This window comes from Cryptomeria japonica, chromosome 5, assembly GCF_030272615.1.
Source record: "Cryptomeria japonica chromosome 5, Sugi_1.0, whole genome shotgun sequence".
Classification (NCBI taxonomy): domain Eukaryota; kingdom Viridiplantae; phylum Streptophyta; class Pinopsida; order Cupressales; family Cupressaceae; genus Cryptomeria; species Cryptomeria japonica.
In genome coordinates, this window is record NC_081409.1 from 650,290,284 (window position 1) to 650,307,273 (window position 16,990).

Below are 16,990 nucleotides of genomic sequence, written 5' to 3' on the forward strand. Positions count from 1 at the left end.
AAGTTGAGACAAAAGAAGTGTGTGTTGATTGACTTGAAGTTGGTCGCTTGAGACAAAGATTCAAGGGCAGTTTCATACTTGGAGATTGTTTGAAGTAGTATGTTGAAGGCTTATTCATCTTGATTCATACATTCATGTACCTTGGATGGAGATAGTGAATCTCCCAAGCAAGTTACATGTGGCTTGCCTCATTCAGTGACTCTTAGCCTGCAAGTTACTTGTATCTTGTCCTGGGGTAGTGTACCTCAGCCTACAAGTCCTTTAGGGAGTAGTGAGATTCCTTAGCAATGAGCCTACAACAATATTGTAATCTTATTCATATATTATGAGTTGGCTCTCACCATATTTTTTTCCTTTTTGGAAATTCCATATAAATTTTGTGTTCTCTTCTACATAGTGTTTAATGTTTTGTCTTGCATTGTTTAATAAGGTTAACGTTGAATTAACATTCATTTGTGAAATAAAGTTTAAGTTATTAATCAAGATTGATTCACCCCCTCCCTCTCAATCTTGTAGTGTGTTTAACACTTTTGAGTATCTTTCAGAAGGCAGATTTGAAATATCATTTGATTAGTACTTCACGAGAAGAAGAAAGAGAGGAGAATAATTGCATAAGGCTGAAGAAATCAAGAAGCAAGAAGTTCAGTTAAAGGTGGAATCTCAAGGTATCATGAAGAAGGTGGGCATTGAAGAGAAAGAGCCGACACAAAAGATCATACAACTAGAGGATAACGGTATTTCAATTAATGCGATTTCATAGAAAGGATGTGATTATTTAGATGAAGTTAATACAAAATTAGTATTTCGGTTGATTATGAAGATAGTTCAAAATATTTTGATATTGTCAAAGAGATGCTCTTTGAAATTAGTGAAGAGGAAACTCTCTTTATACAAGAAGAGAATGCGTTTAACATGCAAGATGATGGAGGGTCACTTATTCAAAATCAAGAGTTTGGTATAAAGAAAACGGTTTTGACACATGGTGATCCTTTGATGGAGTTACAGATTAACATTGTCCATTAATTTTCTTTTAAGAGCAACATTTTGGTTAGCCCTAACTCATGGGTTTTGGATCACAAAAATGGAGTTACTGAGAAATCTCTTTTGCCAAATGAAAACAAGCTCCCTACAAGCAACCAAAGGTATTATAATATTTTAGATCTGTCGCTTTCCTTTTGACATTTTGGAGATCATGGAAGAGGGGTAGATCATTCTTCAACATTTTATAGTATATGAGATCTAGTTGAATCTATCCAAATGTGATACAAATAATTTTTCTATGGTTTTCACTTATTCATGCATGATAATAAGGGACCTCAGTTCTTTTTTTGAGCAATCACAGAAAAGAAACATTCAAATCCCTTTGAAGGCTGAAATACTTGATGGTTTCATATCATAGTCACGACAAGATTTTCTATTCCACGGACCTGAATAAGTAGGAAGCTAGTTATAACCCTGAGAAAAAGTAAGGTATTTTTGAGTTCTATGCTACGAAGACTAACATGATTAGTGAAGTTCAATATTTGCAGCTTTTGGAGAAAAATCTCATTATTGAAGATAAAAGGAAAGAAAATTAGAGTATTCTCTCAAAAGCATTTAGTCTTGATAGTAAGAAGTTTGGAAAGGGTTATTTTTAATGCTTTAACATTTACACATCCCATGGTTTCAAGTTGGTTTCATCTTATTGATGATCCTGCATTTAAACAAGCGATAGTGTTAGAGGCAGAATCAAAATCTTAAAGAGTAGAAGATATAAAGGAACATCTGAATGACTCCAAGGACAATACTATTCAATACACAAACCATGCCATCAGCACTCTTTACATATAAGAGAATGCAACACTGAGATTTTTGAAAGGCCAATGGAGGTAATCAATTCATATTTTGTATTTCACACGCTGTGATTTTTCACAACCATTTGCAGGAGAATCTAAGGGGCTAGAAAGTTGTTTCAAGATGAAGAATATGCAAGTTGTGATATTCACCGACGAGCATCATAGATTTATTTTTATCATTCCACTGCTTCACAATCAACAAAGAAGAGCATTGAGATATATGCTTCTACGATGATTTTTGGAAAGGATATTTTAGCATGCCATGGATTGTGCACATATTGATCTTAAGTTTCAATTTGGTATCATGATACTCTCAGTCGCATATTTGCAAGAAGCACATGAAGTATAAGTAAGTATAAATTCTTTACTTATAGGGTGACTTTCCAATTCATAGTGAATCAGCTGAGAAATTTTGAATTTATTTATGTTGATGATATCTTGATCTAGAACTAGTTTTGGAAATATTCTTAGGAGTATTTAGATATATCTATGGGTTTATTTCAGCAAAACAAGCTCTTTCATAAGGCACCTCCTCGGGAGATTGATATCGCACTCATGGGTCAGGACATCGACACTCAAAAATGTGAAGTTACAGGAAATAGATATGATGGGAATGTTTTCTTTCTTGAGCAAGTAATTTATACAAGGTTACTCCAAACCATCATGTCCACCTCCTCGGGAGATTGATATCGCACTCATGAGTCAGGACATCGGCACTCAAAAATGTGATGTTACAGGAAATAGATATAATGGGAATGTTTTCTTTCTTGAGCAAGTAATTTATACAAGGTTACTCCAAACTATCATGTCCACTATGACATGATAGCACTACATAATCCATGTATAAATAATTTATACAAGGTTACTCCAAACTATCATGTCCACTATGAAATGATAGCACTACATAATCCATGTATAAATAATTTCAAAGGGTTGCTAATTTTGAATGGTTGATGTAGCATTCAAATGCTTATAGCGGAATAAATAATCATTGTATGGTTAATTCCAATTTTTGTATGACCTATATTTCTGGTTTACTACTACTATATTCCATTTATATTGATGATCATAAATTTCCTTGATACTGGATGGCTTTTTGCATTCTTGTATATACATCGAAGTTGATATGAACGCATTCATTAGTGCTGCAACTTATTTTCCAATAAAAATTTCAAAGATGGGAAAGAATGATTTTTAGATTGTGGTTACTCATGGAGATTTTCCAGCCCTTACATAGTTTCCCATACATATATAAGGGACACAACATGGTTTTCTTCTCAATTCGCAGCAAAGCAATACTAGCAATATGGTGTGATATGAAAGTTTTGTATGACTTTTGAAGAATTATGGATTGTATGTTGTCTACTGAATTCTTCTTGTTATAGATCATTCCATGAAGACAACATCTCTCAAGTTGGGGTAATGTATGAGTTCGTTATTGAACAAGTTGGTATTGCGTGTTTCTTATTGATAATAATTGGCTATCAAATTATCAAAAAATATATATATTTAATGTTATGTTATATTTATTGTCTCTTAGAAACATATATCTTATACGTCAAAATAGATATATTTTATAATCATTTTTTATATTTATTTCTACTCAAATAACAATTAATATTATTCATTCAAATTATCATTTGCTACAAAATTTACCTTTTAAATTCCTAATACCTAATAGTTCCATAAAATATTTAAAGTGATATAATAAAATTAAATCTTAAAAAGACAAATTTTTAAAACTAGATTACAAAACAAATTGAAATAAGAAGATGGTCATATTATTACTTAACTATTTTTAATTATTATCATTAAAGTAAAAAATAATTATACCTCTAAATGTTCTGATGATAGTTTGTTGTGTCCCAAAGAAGCACCATGCTTTTGATACTTCCCAGTTATTCTGCTCATACTTTATCAAAGAATCACTCCAATCACTTAAACTTGTATCAAGTAAAAAAATGTAACAAATTAATATGTTTTACATAATTTTAAATTTATCGATTTATAATTTAATTTAAACATAATAAAAAAATATTATTTATAAAAATCTAACAGAAATAAAATAATTTTTGTTGTGATTATATTTTTCTTGTTTAAAAAAACAAAAGATGAAAGAGGTCAACAAATAGGTAAGAATATTGGATCATGAAGGCCAATGCTATAGATATAGTCAAAGTCCCTTATCTTATAAAATATATGTTTCCTTCACATCACATAAGCTTGATATTAATGTTCGGTCAACATTAATATGACAATATTGTTAAAGATATTATTTAACCTTTTGGAAAACCTCATATTGTTCAATGAATGCGAATAAAATCTCTAAACCTCTAACAAAACTATATCCTAGTAATCTCACGATTATGAGTAAAAGGCACGAAACTCAAGATGGCCCATTCTAGGGACTAAAATGGAAAAACAGTGTAGACCGAGGGTCGATATAATTTAAAATCATATTATATATTAATTTTGAGATTCCTCTTGAAAATAATAAAATTATTATATATAAAATGAGAAGATTTCTTGTAAATATATATTGCTTGAAATATAGTATAGACGGAATTTACACTAATTCGTAATATAAAAATATTAACATTTAAATTGAAATAGTTAGACTCTAAAATATGCTTTAAGAACTCAAACAATTTATGGCTAATGGATTTTTTTATTAAGCAGTAATAAATCCATTAATAAAATATAGTCATATGTATTTTTTTATTTGCAGAATATAAAATATAAAGAAACTTCATAAAATCAATTTGAATAAGGACATTGATATATTGATATTTAGTATTTGAATTATAATATAAAAGTTATAAGAATATTAATTGATGTTCATTTTCACTTAGCAACAAAATTTATGATAATCTAGGGGTTCGTCCCATAGTGTGATGGTTAAGTCATAGCATTGTTGTTATTGCCACCAACATTCAAATCTTGCTAAGCTATTGTGCATGTAGGCCTTGTGCCCTCCTTGATCTAATATGCTCACAAGTTTGAACCTTCATGTCAATGCTATTGGTGTCCATGCAAAGTACCTTGTGCTCCAAACCCTCATTGGACTAGTGCGTTCATGACTTTTGAGACCTTGTTTGCCAACTTTTCTTTTGGATCTGAACTATTCATGTTCATGTTGTGCATTCATGTCGGGGATGAGGTCCCATTATTGTGGCTTCAATTGGACTTGAGCTAGACTAAAAATATTAAAACTCACCAATAAAAAGAAACTTATGATAGTGCAAAAATTTAATATTACCAATGCGTGCACAAATATGGGGGGCCAAAAAGTGGACACAAAGACTATTTAGTTAATAGAAAGAAAAATGTATCTTATAACACACTCGTGATTTGATAGCAATTGAGCCCAGCCTAGTCGCTATTAAACCATAATACAAGCACACTATTTCTCTATTAAAACTAAAAGAAAAAGGCCAAGCTTTTTTAGCCCAACCCCATTTATACTAATACCTAACAGGTCTTATAATGCACTCACATTATTTCTCATTTATAATACAGAAAAAAGATTTCAACCTCATTTGAACCTAACCCCATATTTGTCAAGCCCTAACATAAGAGAAAAAACATGAGTACATTTGTGAAATATTTGAGTGAACGCAAGCTAGCAAAATTCTACCATGACATACATGAGGTTACAAAGATAAGATTTTTAGGTTTTTTTAGTGGTTTCAAGTATAATGAAATATGTTTCTAATATTTTGATTCATCCCTTGTACACCCTCAAACACTGATTCTCCAAAATATGTGGAAGGAATTCTCATTTAAGAGAAAGTAGAGGTTATCCCCTTTTAAATTCCTCTATTTATTCTTGGACCTCCTTGTGACACACAACCAAAATTATTAGGTTAATTTAAAACCAACAAAATAAATTTCAAATATTGATTAATATATTGAAAAATCTTAATGCAACTACTCCACATAAAGATCCCTCATATCATTATTGGAATATACTATTTCTCATATAAATTCTATTAGTGGCTAAATAGACATATGGCTAAATCATAGGGAGAGCACATGATAATTCTACACCACAAAATTACCATATAAATAAGTAAAATGGAATAATTTAAAGTATGACTTGTGTGCATTATTTATTGATTTCAGAACCAATCCACACCTACACGAGTATTGCAAGAGATTATGTATATAATGGTGGCAACAAAAAAGAATAATATTTTTTTAGAGATAGGCAAGTGGATGGATTTTTACTATCCCCATACAACAAAATAAGGTCCCATAATATTTTTTTGAGGAAACCTTATTTTGATTTCTTACTAAATGAAATCCCAAATTATTTTGATATGCATCACTTTTAGGGTAGAGGAAAAGGAATTGTACAAAATAGAGAAGGGGCATCTCATGCCTAGGACCATGTACATGAACCCTAGGTAAAAAAATATTCAATAAGTGATGATCCCTTCCTCTATGAAGGAGAGTATCAAGGTGGATAGTGTATAGTCAATGAGTTCCCAATACAAACCTTTATATAGTATAATGGGCCATTTTTATCGAATGTTGAGGGTAAGACTTCTAGGTGTACACGCTCAAGTCACCTTTACCACAATTGTGGATTTACCTAAGACTATGGGTTAGAGGATGATAAGGAAAAAGAAACTATAAAAGATAATTTAGAGTTCAAGAGTATGGTAGATAGGGCCACAAAGAGAACACATCTGTATTAGTCAATATCGTGTTGAAAAATAATTTTCTCCATAACAAATTCAATATCGATCAACAGGTCATTTTAAATAAGGTTCTACAAACTTATGACTTTTTTCTTTTAAAATATAAGTTTAATTATATTAATCCATTATGAATGAAAATTAATGTAAAGGATTGCATATAATGAAATTCTAAAGTTAGAGTATTCATCCTATATTTATCAATCCTTTAGCTCCAAATTTTGCAACAATGTTGAATCCATATGTATGTAACTATAACAAAATAGTAAATATACTACAAATAAATTGATGGCATAAATTAATGGTAATCTTAAAATTAATATTAATGATGAACAAATGGATGTTGCAACTACAACATCAACACCCATTGGTGGTAATGGTTGTTGTCAACTTTAACTTAATTATTTTTTATCATTATGGTTATAAATAATGTTAGATAGATTCTTGTTAAATAATATTATTTTATATTTAGTCAATTGTGTCAAATCCAAGCCCTCATAATATTAATGGTACCCTAGAGATAGGTATAATACAATAATTTTATCTTCAATACCTTTGATAGAGGTATGAGCAAGTAATGTAGATGTCATTTTATATTTCTTGTTTTAACCCACATCAATTAGTGTATATTTAGTTGATATTAATCTTTAGCTTAATTTATTTCTTCATTATTATCATAGATTGTCACAACTACAATTTGTACACATTTCCATTAGAAGTATGAAGAGAATTAGAGGATGATTGACGTAAATTATTATCTTATGATAAGTGGCTATTCACTCATTGTATATTTCCTTTTTTATATATTACTGTGTATATGGTTTGATTATCTTAATAGGTGGACATTTTAATAAGATTAAAAAATAGGTCCCTCAACCAATTCAAAAGAAATAGACATTGGCCACTATTCCATCTTCTAAAAAATTAGAGTCATTGCATCTTCCATCCTAGTCCATTAGACTGACATATTATAGCATTTTTTTGTATTCGATATGACTTTGTTGTACATACATTTTATCCAACATTTAACATTATATGTATGAATTTATTTGTACAATCATTATATTCATGACATAATATATACACTATATTGCATTACCATGAAAAAATGTATAGAAAACTTTATATTATATATACATGTGCCATATGTACTGTTTCTATATGATTTTATCAGAATTTCATAAGATTGTTGTGTAAAATAAGTGCATAGGAATCATATATTATCCAATGTGAGTGAATTCAAATAAATTAATATTTAATTCAAAATTGAACCTTCTTATATCCACATCTTTTCATCAATTTTCTTTAACAATTAATTATTCAATCACCCTACTAATTTTCCATTTTTCTCTAACGTTAATTAAATAAACAAATTATTTAATTAATTATTCATCTCCCTTTAATTAAAGAGAGCTCAAAATCCTCATCTTCCACATCTATCCATATCTTTCCTATCTATCTATCCACTCTCTCTTTTCTTCTATCCATTCTTCCTGCCCCCTTGTTGTATCCATTTCCCCAACCAATCTAACATTCCTCCCTTCTTACTAACTTTTCATTACATTTTTATTACCTAAGCCCATCTTTCTAGCCTAGTCATCTTGTCGATAAATTGAGCTCCTTTGAAAAACATTTGCTTAATCATCCTTATCTTGATCATCTGGGGCATATTAGGACACATTCCTTTGAATTCTTCTTCATTGAAACAACACCTAAAATCACGTTGTCTCAAAAAGGGGGAAAATATAGACATTAAAAATTGATCGTTCTTATGTCCACCCCTTTCATCAATTTTCTTCTAACCCTAATTAAACCATTTTTATTATTTAATTGATTATTCATCTCCCTTTAACTAATTAATTAATGCAGTCTTTACATTCTTCTATCCCTTTATAAATAGGTAATGTTAGTTATTTAATAATATAATTGTTCTTCTATAGTCAAATGAGTTATTTAATCCATTCCACCATTCACCCTTTTCCCTTTTCAACCAGCTAAATAGATAAAATGCCTATTTAATTTTATCCTTGCTAGTGAAATTAAATAGTTTTATTATTTAATTTCTCCCCTTTCCACTCACCTCCCCACTCTCTCCCTAACTTTGGAAAACTTTTTCCTATGCAATCTGGGTTGCACATTATGACTGGGATGCATTCAAAGTCATTCCTTGATCTGTCTCCCTCCAAATTTATAAATCCATATCCCTCCCTCTATTTTCTCTTTAACCAAACTTCATGAGTTTTTCTTATATCATTTTAACATTGTGCTTGCAGATTTTTTAGGGCAATTATAGGTCAATTTTGAAGAAGACTCATGAGCAATGGACAACCACTATGAGGAGGATGTTTGGTGTTGTGTTTTTCTTTTTTGTGAATTGCTACCTAGGGGTAGCTACCTTCCATTACATCAAAACAAAAATTACATTCAAACACAAAGAGAAAAGCAGGATTCTAATGGCTTCCATGACATCCTACAACCTCTCTATTTGATCAAATAGGAAGATGCTCCCATTTTCAGATATCATGCATTCATAAGTCTTTAGATTGTTCCTCAAGATTTGATCCCTAAAAACTTTGATAGTGTCCACCTTGTCTACATCCTTGATCACCTCCTCAATATCAAAGGCATCTACAACCAGCCTTCAAAAGTCGTGGGATTGAGGGCCTCCAAAGCTTTGACTGTAGGATCTACCAGCTCAAGAACCACCATCTTCCTTATCACCCACTCTGTGACCTCATAGTTTGTTATGGTCCGCACCAGATTGTATGCAAAACATTCTAGTAGCTCACCATTATGGCAGTGCTCCCCTTCCAGCCTTTAGCTTTGATAATGTCTCTTATCACTTGCTCTATGACATCTCCTTCCAGCACAAAAGCTTCCTTCAATTGCACCAAAATGGATTCCTGTCCACACTCACACTTACATTCTAAGATTTTGATGTATTGCTCTGTCAATTTCTCTGCTCTCTCTAAATTTGGTCAAAATCCACTTATCCCTCTGTTGTGTGTTGCACACACTCCCTGTTGCCGAAAGGGTCCCCCTTTCCTTTTTGGTCTTTTTTGCCTTTGCCCTGTTGAGTTCCTTGCAAGGTGTCTCGCGTCCTTTTGAGCGTGCCCGTAGTCAGTCCATGAGATGATGATGTCATGAGCAAAAGCTTGTGAATCCGTGAGATCAATTGAGCCTTCAAGCATGAAAATTCCAAGATATCGTTCAGACTTGTAAAATCGTCTAAGATAGGCGTAGAATGATAGAAACTGGCACAATCCTCCAAGTAAAAGATAAAGCGTCTGAAGGTCGCATAAGGACCCAAAGTGCTGATTGGCGCCAGAGGATATAGAGTTTCTGAAAGGTTTACAAGATGGGTAAAATCCTGATTCTCGCCAGTCAAGGGTAAATTGCAAGGGTTTTAAAAATTGGCAAAACCTCCAGAAATGCCGAGATACGAACTTGATGCAAAATCGCAGTGTTTTGTAAAGAATTTCCATAATACCATAGAAATTCGGAAGTTTGCAAGTCACTATAAAGTGCTGAAGTTTCCAAACTCCTCCCAAACGCTGAAATTCACATTTGGAGGAAAAAGTGCGTGAAAATGCAAGTTTGCAAATATTGAAAAGTGTCCAGGTTTTCAAAAAATCCCAAATAGCCGAAGTTTTAATTCAAGGGTAAAAAATAAAAAACTTGCAAAAGCTCTCAAGATGCCGAAGTTGGAAAAGTGCATTAAAATGCCGAAATTCGCATTTGGAGGGTAAAGTGCGAAAGGTTAAAAGGCTTGCAAACTCCTCATAAATCCCGAAATTCGCCTTATGAGAGGTTAATAGAGGTTAATAGAAAGTTAAAAAGTTTGCAAAATACCTCTAAATCCCGAAAAGCGCACTATAAGAGAAAAGTTTTGAAGTTGGAAACTTGAAAAGTGCACTAAAGTGCCGAAATTGGCAAAACCCTCGAAAATGCCGAAAATCACCTTATGAGAGATAAGTGGAGAGTTTAGAAAGTTTGAAAACTCCTCCAATTCGCCGAAATTCACATTTGGAGGGTAAAGTGTGAAAAGGGTAAAACTTGCAATAGCTCTTAAAATGTTGAAGTTTCAAAAAACCTCCGAAAACCCTGAAAATTGCATTGTGGAGGATAGTGAGGGAAATAAAAGTTCGTAAAGCAATTGAAAACCCCGAAATCGCGCAATAAGGCAAAATCGCGATTTTTGAAAGGCTTGCAAAGAGACCCCCAAATGCCGAAAATCGCGTTATTGGGGATAGTTGCAAGAAAGTTTAAAAGTTTGAAAAACCCTTAAAAGGTTGAAGTTCGCCAAGGGCAAAATCGTGATTTTAAGCTCTACATGAAACCCCCCCCCCCCTTCTCCAGAAATCGCCAGAAAAGGGCGCAAGTGTCGCTATACTTAGAAGTTTGCAAGGGCACGTAAAATGCTGAAAATCGTATAGGAGAAAATCGCGATTCCTAAACATTGCAATCATTCCAAACTCCCTAAGTTTGAAGAATCCCGCAGAAGTCAAAATCCCAATCAAGGTAAAATCGCTATTAACCCAAGTCACCAAGGTAAGACAACAAAAATTTCAAGGAGATCACGATTTTCACTGGAGTTAGCAAAACCCTCCCAATCTCCGAAATTCACCAGATAAGGTGTAGATGTTAAGGATTAAAAATTTGCAAAAGCCCCATCCTTTGAAAATCGCCATTAGGTAAAACGCAAGATAGGGTTTTCAAAGTATTGCAACTCCCCCATTCATTTTTACCACACAGGAGGCAAAATCATTAAGGTAAAAGAATTGCCAATTCTAAGTTTCTAAAAACTGCATTTTTTCCCTCCGAGCCTTAGGTGCGAAAATCACGAATGGGAGTTAACCGTTGAAATTCGAAATTGCAGATAGCTGGCTTTGAGGGTGCTCCTTTCCGACTTTCGCGATACCCAACTAACAAAATAGTTCTCCTGGAAGTCGCAAGGCAGTCACATCCGGCAAACAGTTTACTCAGAGATAGGAAGCAGTCTGGATTCGCCTGTCCTATGATTATAGGTAACGTTGATGTCCATCTAAAGAACCTAGCCCAGGCAAAGGAATCCTTTGTAGAACTAGCCTCCTACGGCCTACAAGAGCACTTTCCAAGGAAATGCTTTGATCACAACAATCTGGCAAAGAGAGCCTATGGAAGGCGATACAGAGAAAAGGAATCAGTTGAAGATTATTGGAAGAACTTCTCTAATGACTATGAGGTCCGACGATGCAAGTATTCAAGGCTGAGTGTGCAGCAAATGCGACTCTATGAATACCGTCGGGTCCCAGATCAACAAGCAGATTCAGGAAATTGCCTACAAGTCCAGGAATTTGAGGGAGTAAGACACCTTTTGCCAGGCATCAATTGGTCGCAGGATCCAATCACTGATTTTGAGGCGATTATGGCAGCCCCGAGAAGATACACTGACCAGTGGTTGCACCAGCAAATTGAGCGACTGATTCATGAGGGAGTCCAATTCACCTACCAAATGATGGGTAGCCTTGATTCTCAGTCCTCTGAAGATGAGGGAACATCCAGTGCACCAAAGGAAAAGGTTGAAAATCCAGAAAAAAGGAAGAAGGCTAAAGCCAGCAAAGGAACTCGGACATCTAAAAGAACAAGAAGGGAAAAGATCCCTATTAGGAGACCAAAAGTCACTTCATCATCAAAAGTCCCCAGTTCGTTTCATGATGTAGTTGAACTAGATTATATACCTGCTCCACCTTCCCAGAGCGATATCGAGGCGTTCGGAGCTAATGATCCTCCTAAACAAGACAAGCTAGATATTGAGGTAAGAGCCATTGAACACGCCAAACCTAATAATCAAGTGGAGGAAGAAGAGATTCCATCCATTCAAGGGCTGGAGATGCATGAACCCACCAAGCAGAGCCGCCATGAATTGCAGTTGCATAATACTACCAAGGATGATTCCACTGTTGAAGGAGAGCAAATGACAAATGAGACCCGTGAGCCTGAAAGGACAAAAGAGCAACCATCACATGAAAATACTAGACAGTTGTTCAGTGAAGTGGGAGAGAATTCAGCTGCGAGCAAGGAACTTGACACTTCCTCCACTCCTCCATTAACCGAGTAGCTGCAAATATGCAATGAGCCGGCTAAAAACATTAAAGAACAGAGTGCCAATTTAACCATTGCATCAGCCCAGACTGTACCTCAAGATTGGTTAATTGCTTGAGCTCAGCATAAGGCAGCCACCAAGCCACCCATTGACTTGGAAGATATCTTCTCATGCATAGACCAAGCCAAGGCCAAGAGAAAGAAAAAGATAAGGCGTATTCCAGGATAACCCATGATGAGCAAAGGAACCGTACCCTTCATATCGCCTCCCCGCTTGTCGATAAGCTAGCATATCTAATTACACTAGTTGATTATAGCATTACGACCGTCCCCATCGGACGAGCCACAAAGGAGTAGGAAAGGGAAGAATTCAAAGACTCCATGCAAAATATGCTCAGACAACTCGAAGAGATAATAGCTAAAAAGGACATGTATCAAGTTCATGCTGAACAGGCCGAGGGATACATTGATCAACTCCCCAGACCATTGCATAATGCTTCTGAATCCCACATTCCCCCTACAGCATTGGCACAAAGGACCACCATAGAATTTGAAGGAGTACGAGATACTACCAAGGCCGTCAAAGAGTGGATGCGAGGCATTAAAGAAAGAGGAGACCAAATCTTCAAGGATCTACACGAAATGGCCCTCCATAGGGAAGCAATTATTATCAAAATGTGTAAGCTAAAGAAAGAATGCTATAACACTCATTAGGCGATTGCCAGGGCATTGCCCCTTATTAGGGCTCTATTTTGGACCTCCTCTCAGATCCCTGCTATTGATACTATCCTAAATCCTTATAGTGTCAATACCTTCAAAGAGTAGTATTGGACCCTCAGCATGAAGGACGACATGAGGGATAATATCAATAAGATGCATGATAAGTGCAATGACACTATCAAATGTGAAGGATCTTGGTGAAAGCATCCTCAAATCCATGGTTCCCGGTTGGAAAAATAGTATGGAGGATAGTGAAGTACAACCATAATGGGAGGACAAGGTTAATCCCAGGGTCACTTACTCCGTAGAGGATCTAGATTTTGCTGTTGGGCTTCAAGCAGACATATCATGTTTTTAAAATCATAAGTCATACTGGAGAGAGGAGCTGGAGAATTTGGATAGCCCCCTACAGGGTATCCATTACGAAATGTTCAATCCACCTATGTCACCAACAATCGAATTATTCAAGTTATGCCTGAGATTTTAGGACTACGTTCGAGTAGAGCGTGCAATCGATCGAGATATCTGGGAAGAGTACCTGCATGACGAGGTCGAGTTTATCACTGAGGAATCTAGAGCCGGAAAAGAGAAACTGCTTTCCTAAAGTGTTTTTTTCTTTTAAATTTGAAAAAGTCACTTTTTGGCCAAAATTCATATTTGACTACCAGGTCAACTGTAAACTTTAAAACTTTGTGCATGGGCACTTTTTGAATTATTATGGGTAGCTTTTATTTAATTACCTTTTTAGGTAGTTATTGCTCCCCTTTTTGGGTAGTTGCTGATATTTGCCCTCCATTTATGGGTATGGGTACCTTTTTGTAAGGATGAATCTGGGCCACTTGTTTAAGTTTAGATCTTGGCCATTCATCTATTTTTGGAAGCCTATTTAAAGGGGATTGGTTTTCCCTCATTTTATAAGAAGTTCATGGATTGTTGTTGAAGCTCTAGCAAAAATTACACAAGATTTAAAGGAAACTTGAGACTATTTCTATTTCATTGTGAGTGCATGGTCTCCTCCTTCAATATTTGAATTATTCTGTTATGTTTCTTTCTTTTCTCTATAGCATTTTCTAGATAAACATCTGATAGAATCCTCGTTGTTCATACCATTAGGGACTGACTGACTGTCATTCCTCCTGCATGGTTAATCTGAACCCTCTCACGTGCTTAGTTCGGTTATTGTACACTTAGTGAATTAATATAAAAGTTTTGAATCTACGTTTCATAGCATGAAAACTCTATTTTCCTCGAAGAACACACTAGATTCATACAAATATTGTACTTAAATAGCTGATAGTGTTTAGTGTGGTTATTTGGAGGTGTCTGTTTGCTTTTCTTGAATATGCTATCTTAGTTAAATAATTAGATTTCCTGTATCTCTTTTCCCTATCCCTCTTTTTCCCCTTTTTTTACTAAGAAGAATCCACAATCCAACTGAAATAGTATCATCTAACTGAAACCAATCGATAATGAGACAGTCAGAATTTTGGGGAACTCATCCAGCAATTGTCCATTTCACCGTAAGTCTCCTTGTGTTTCCAACAAACACATCAAACCAAAGAGTAATCCCATAGTCAAGAAATGACAATCAAAACCTTGAGGTTATGCCCTTTGATCAAACGCAAAAACAACATTAGGGATTTTTGTATCTCAAGAGAGGATAGGATACTCATAGAGTATATTCTATTCTACGTTGGCCGGATGGAGTTTGCAGCGATGCGACTTTAGACACGTCAACACCCTCTCGCTATTTAAGGATGAGGTTCTGCACTCTTTCCAAACATTCAAACTGTCGTTTCTAAAATCCTCATTCAAAAAGGATAGGAATCTCTAAGCACTCCACTCCTATTGGGCATTCCCTTCCTGTAAGATCTTATGTCCCTATCATCATTCTTGAACCTCCTTCACCTTTTGTACTCATCTTGGATTCACTAATAGTCCTACCCACGTCTCAAGATTCTCCGATATGATAGAGTTTACAACTTGGTCTACTGCATATTTGGACTGGAAATCTTCTTTTGTGTTTGCCTCCCTAAAAACATGTCTTATATCGTACTTGTTCAAATCTTCCAAAATCTCTTTGATGCCTTCTGTCTATATTTTCATCTTCTAGTTGGGTGTTGTACTTGAGGAGATTGGACACACTATGTTTAGTGAGTCACCTTCTATCTCTAGATTCAGAAGTCCTTTCTTCTTACACAATATCACTCTTTTGAACAGGGCAGGGAAGTCAGCCTTATTATTAGTGTCGATCTACAGTTTGACAGAGCCTCCTCATAACATTTGCCCTTAATCATTTCTAATGATAAAACCTACACTCAAAGGGCCTGGGTTCTCTCTCGAAGCACTGTAAAAATTCAATTTGAGGCATCATCTCGGGGGCAATCTCCACCACGCCTCTACTCTTGTCTCTTTGTTTTGAGAAGATATAATTTTTGGTACTCTAAGATATTGCCATTCCTTAGTCATTCGATCGTTGCAAGCCAAGAAGTTGCTATGTGATGTGGATGCCACATAAGCATTTAGGTGTTTGTTGATAGTTACCTCAACCCTCTGAATAATTCTATTTATATTGTTTCCCTTCTCATTAAAGATTCGATTGTATCTCTCCTTCCATAAGGTCCAAACAATTGATGCAGGACTCACAATCGAAAGTCCCTCCCAAACAAACCCTTTCGACAACATTGGCCAAGGCAAGGATATGTCTTTCAATTATTTGGCATAGCATCATAGTATCCTAGCTTTCTTCTCACATGGAGCCAACATTCTTGTGCAACTTCGTACTATACAAATAAATGATCAAGTGTTTCCTCCCGATTTTAGTACATCACACATGCGAATGATCCTACAAATACCATCTTCATCAACCCGTCCTCTGTAAGAACCCTGTTCTAAACTGTCAACCATGTAAAAGTGTCTACTTTGGGGAGTATACAAGGGTACCAACACAGCACTTTCCTCCACTCACATTGCTCTCTATCCTTCCTTAGGACTTCATATCCTAATTTTTGAGTATAATTGCTATATTTGATAGCACACCAAAAAACCTCATCTGATCCCTCGTAAACTAAAATCGACCTATTGTCTAGCTCTATTTTAAGTATTTTTTGGTCTCATCATCCAATACATCCCTGTACTTTATCATTCCAAACTCTATATAAATTTCTAAATAATCTCTAAATTTTACTCCCATGATTGGAACCAAAAAATTTCTTGCTCTTTCCATCCCTGGAATACTCTTGTTTTATATTTGTTCTAAGAATCCATCCAAAAATCTTCCTTACTCCCATCTTTGATTCTCCAAGACAAGTGATTTGTTATTACTTCCCTATTTTTTATTATGAAATTCCATACCACTGATCCATGAGGGGGATTTAACAATTGTTAGAATGCGATCTACTTCATCCACATCCAAATATTTATGTTGTAAAAGCTGACTCGAAAGTGTGTCTGGCTCCTAATACATACACCAAATTAATTTTGCTATCAAATCTTTGTTCTACATTCTTAAATCTTTAACTCCCGCTCCTCCTACCCATTTTTGTTTCTTAACAATACCCCACACCAAAAGAGGAATTTTGTGATTGTCATTGACACCATCCCATAGAAAATTGCTTAACCTTTTTGAGATGTCTTGTGCGGATTTTC

At 34.9% G+C, this 16,990-nt stretch overlaps 1 protein-coding gene across 2 annotated transcripts in view; it reads right to left on the minus strand.

Moving 5' to 3' along the window:
* The window catches only part of LOC131876373 (agamous-like MADS-box protein AGL8 homolog), a 103,403-nt gene that overhangs the window by 19,065 nt on the left and 67,348 nt on the right, over positions 1 to 16,990 (minus strand). For both annotated transcript variants that reach the window (XR_009372680.1, XM_059221573.1), the window contains exon 2: positions 3,669 to 3,778. Coding sequence is in view for 1 of the 2 variants with exons in the window: in XM_059221573.1 (XP_059077556.1) it covers positions 3,669 to 3,778 (110 nt within the window). In the remaining variant the exon portion in view is untranslated. The remainder of the gene's footprint in view (positions 1 to 3,668; positions 3,779 to 16,990) is intronic.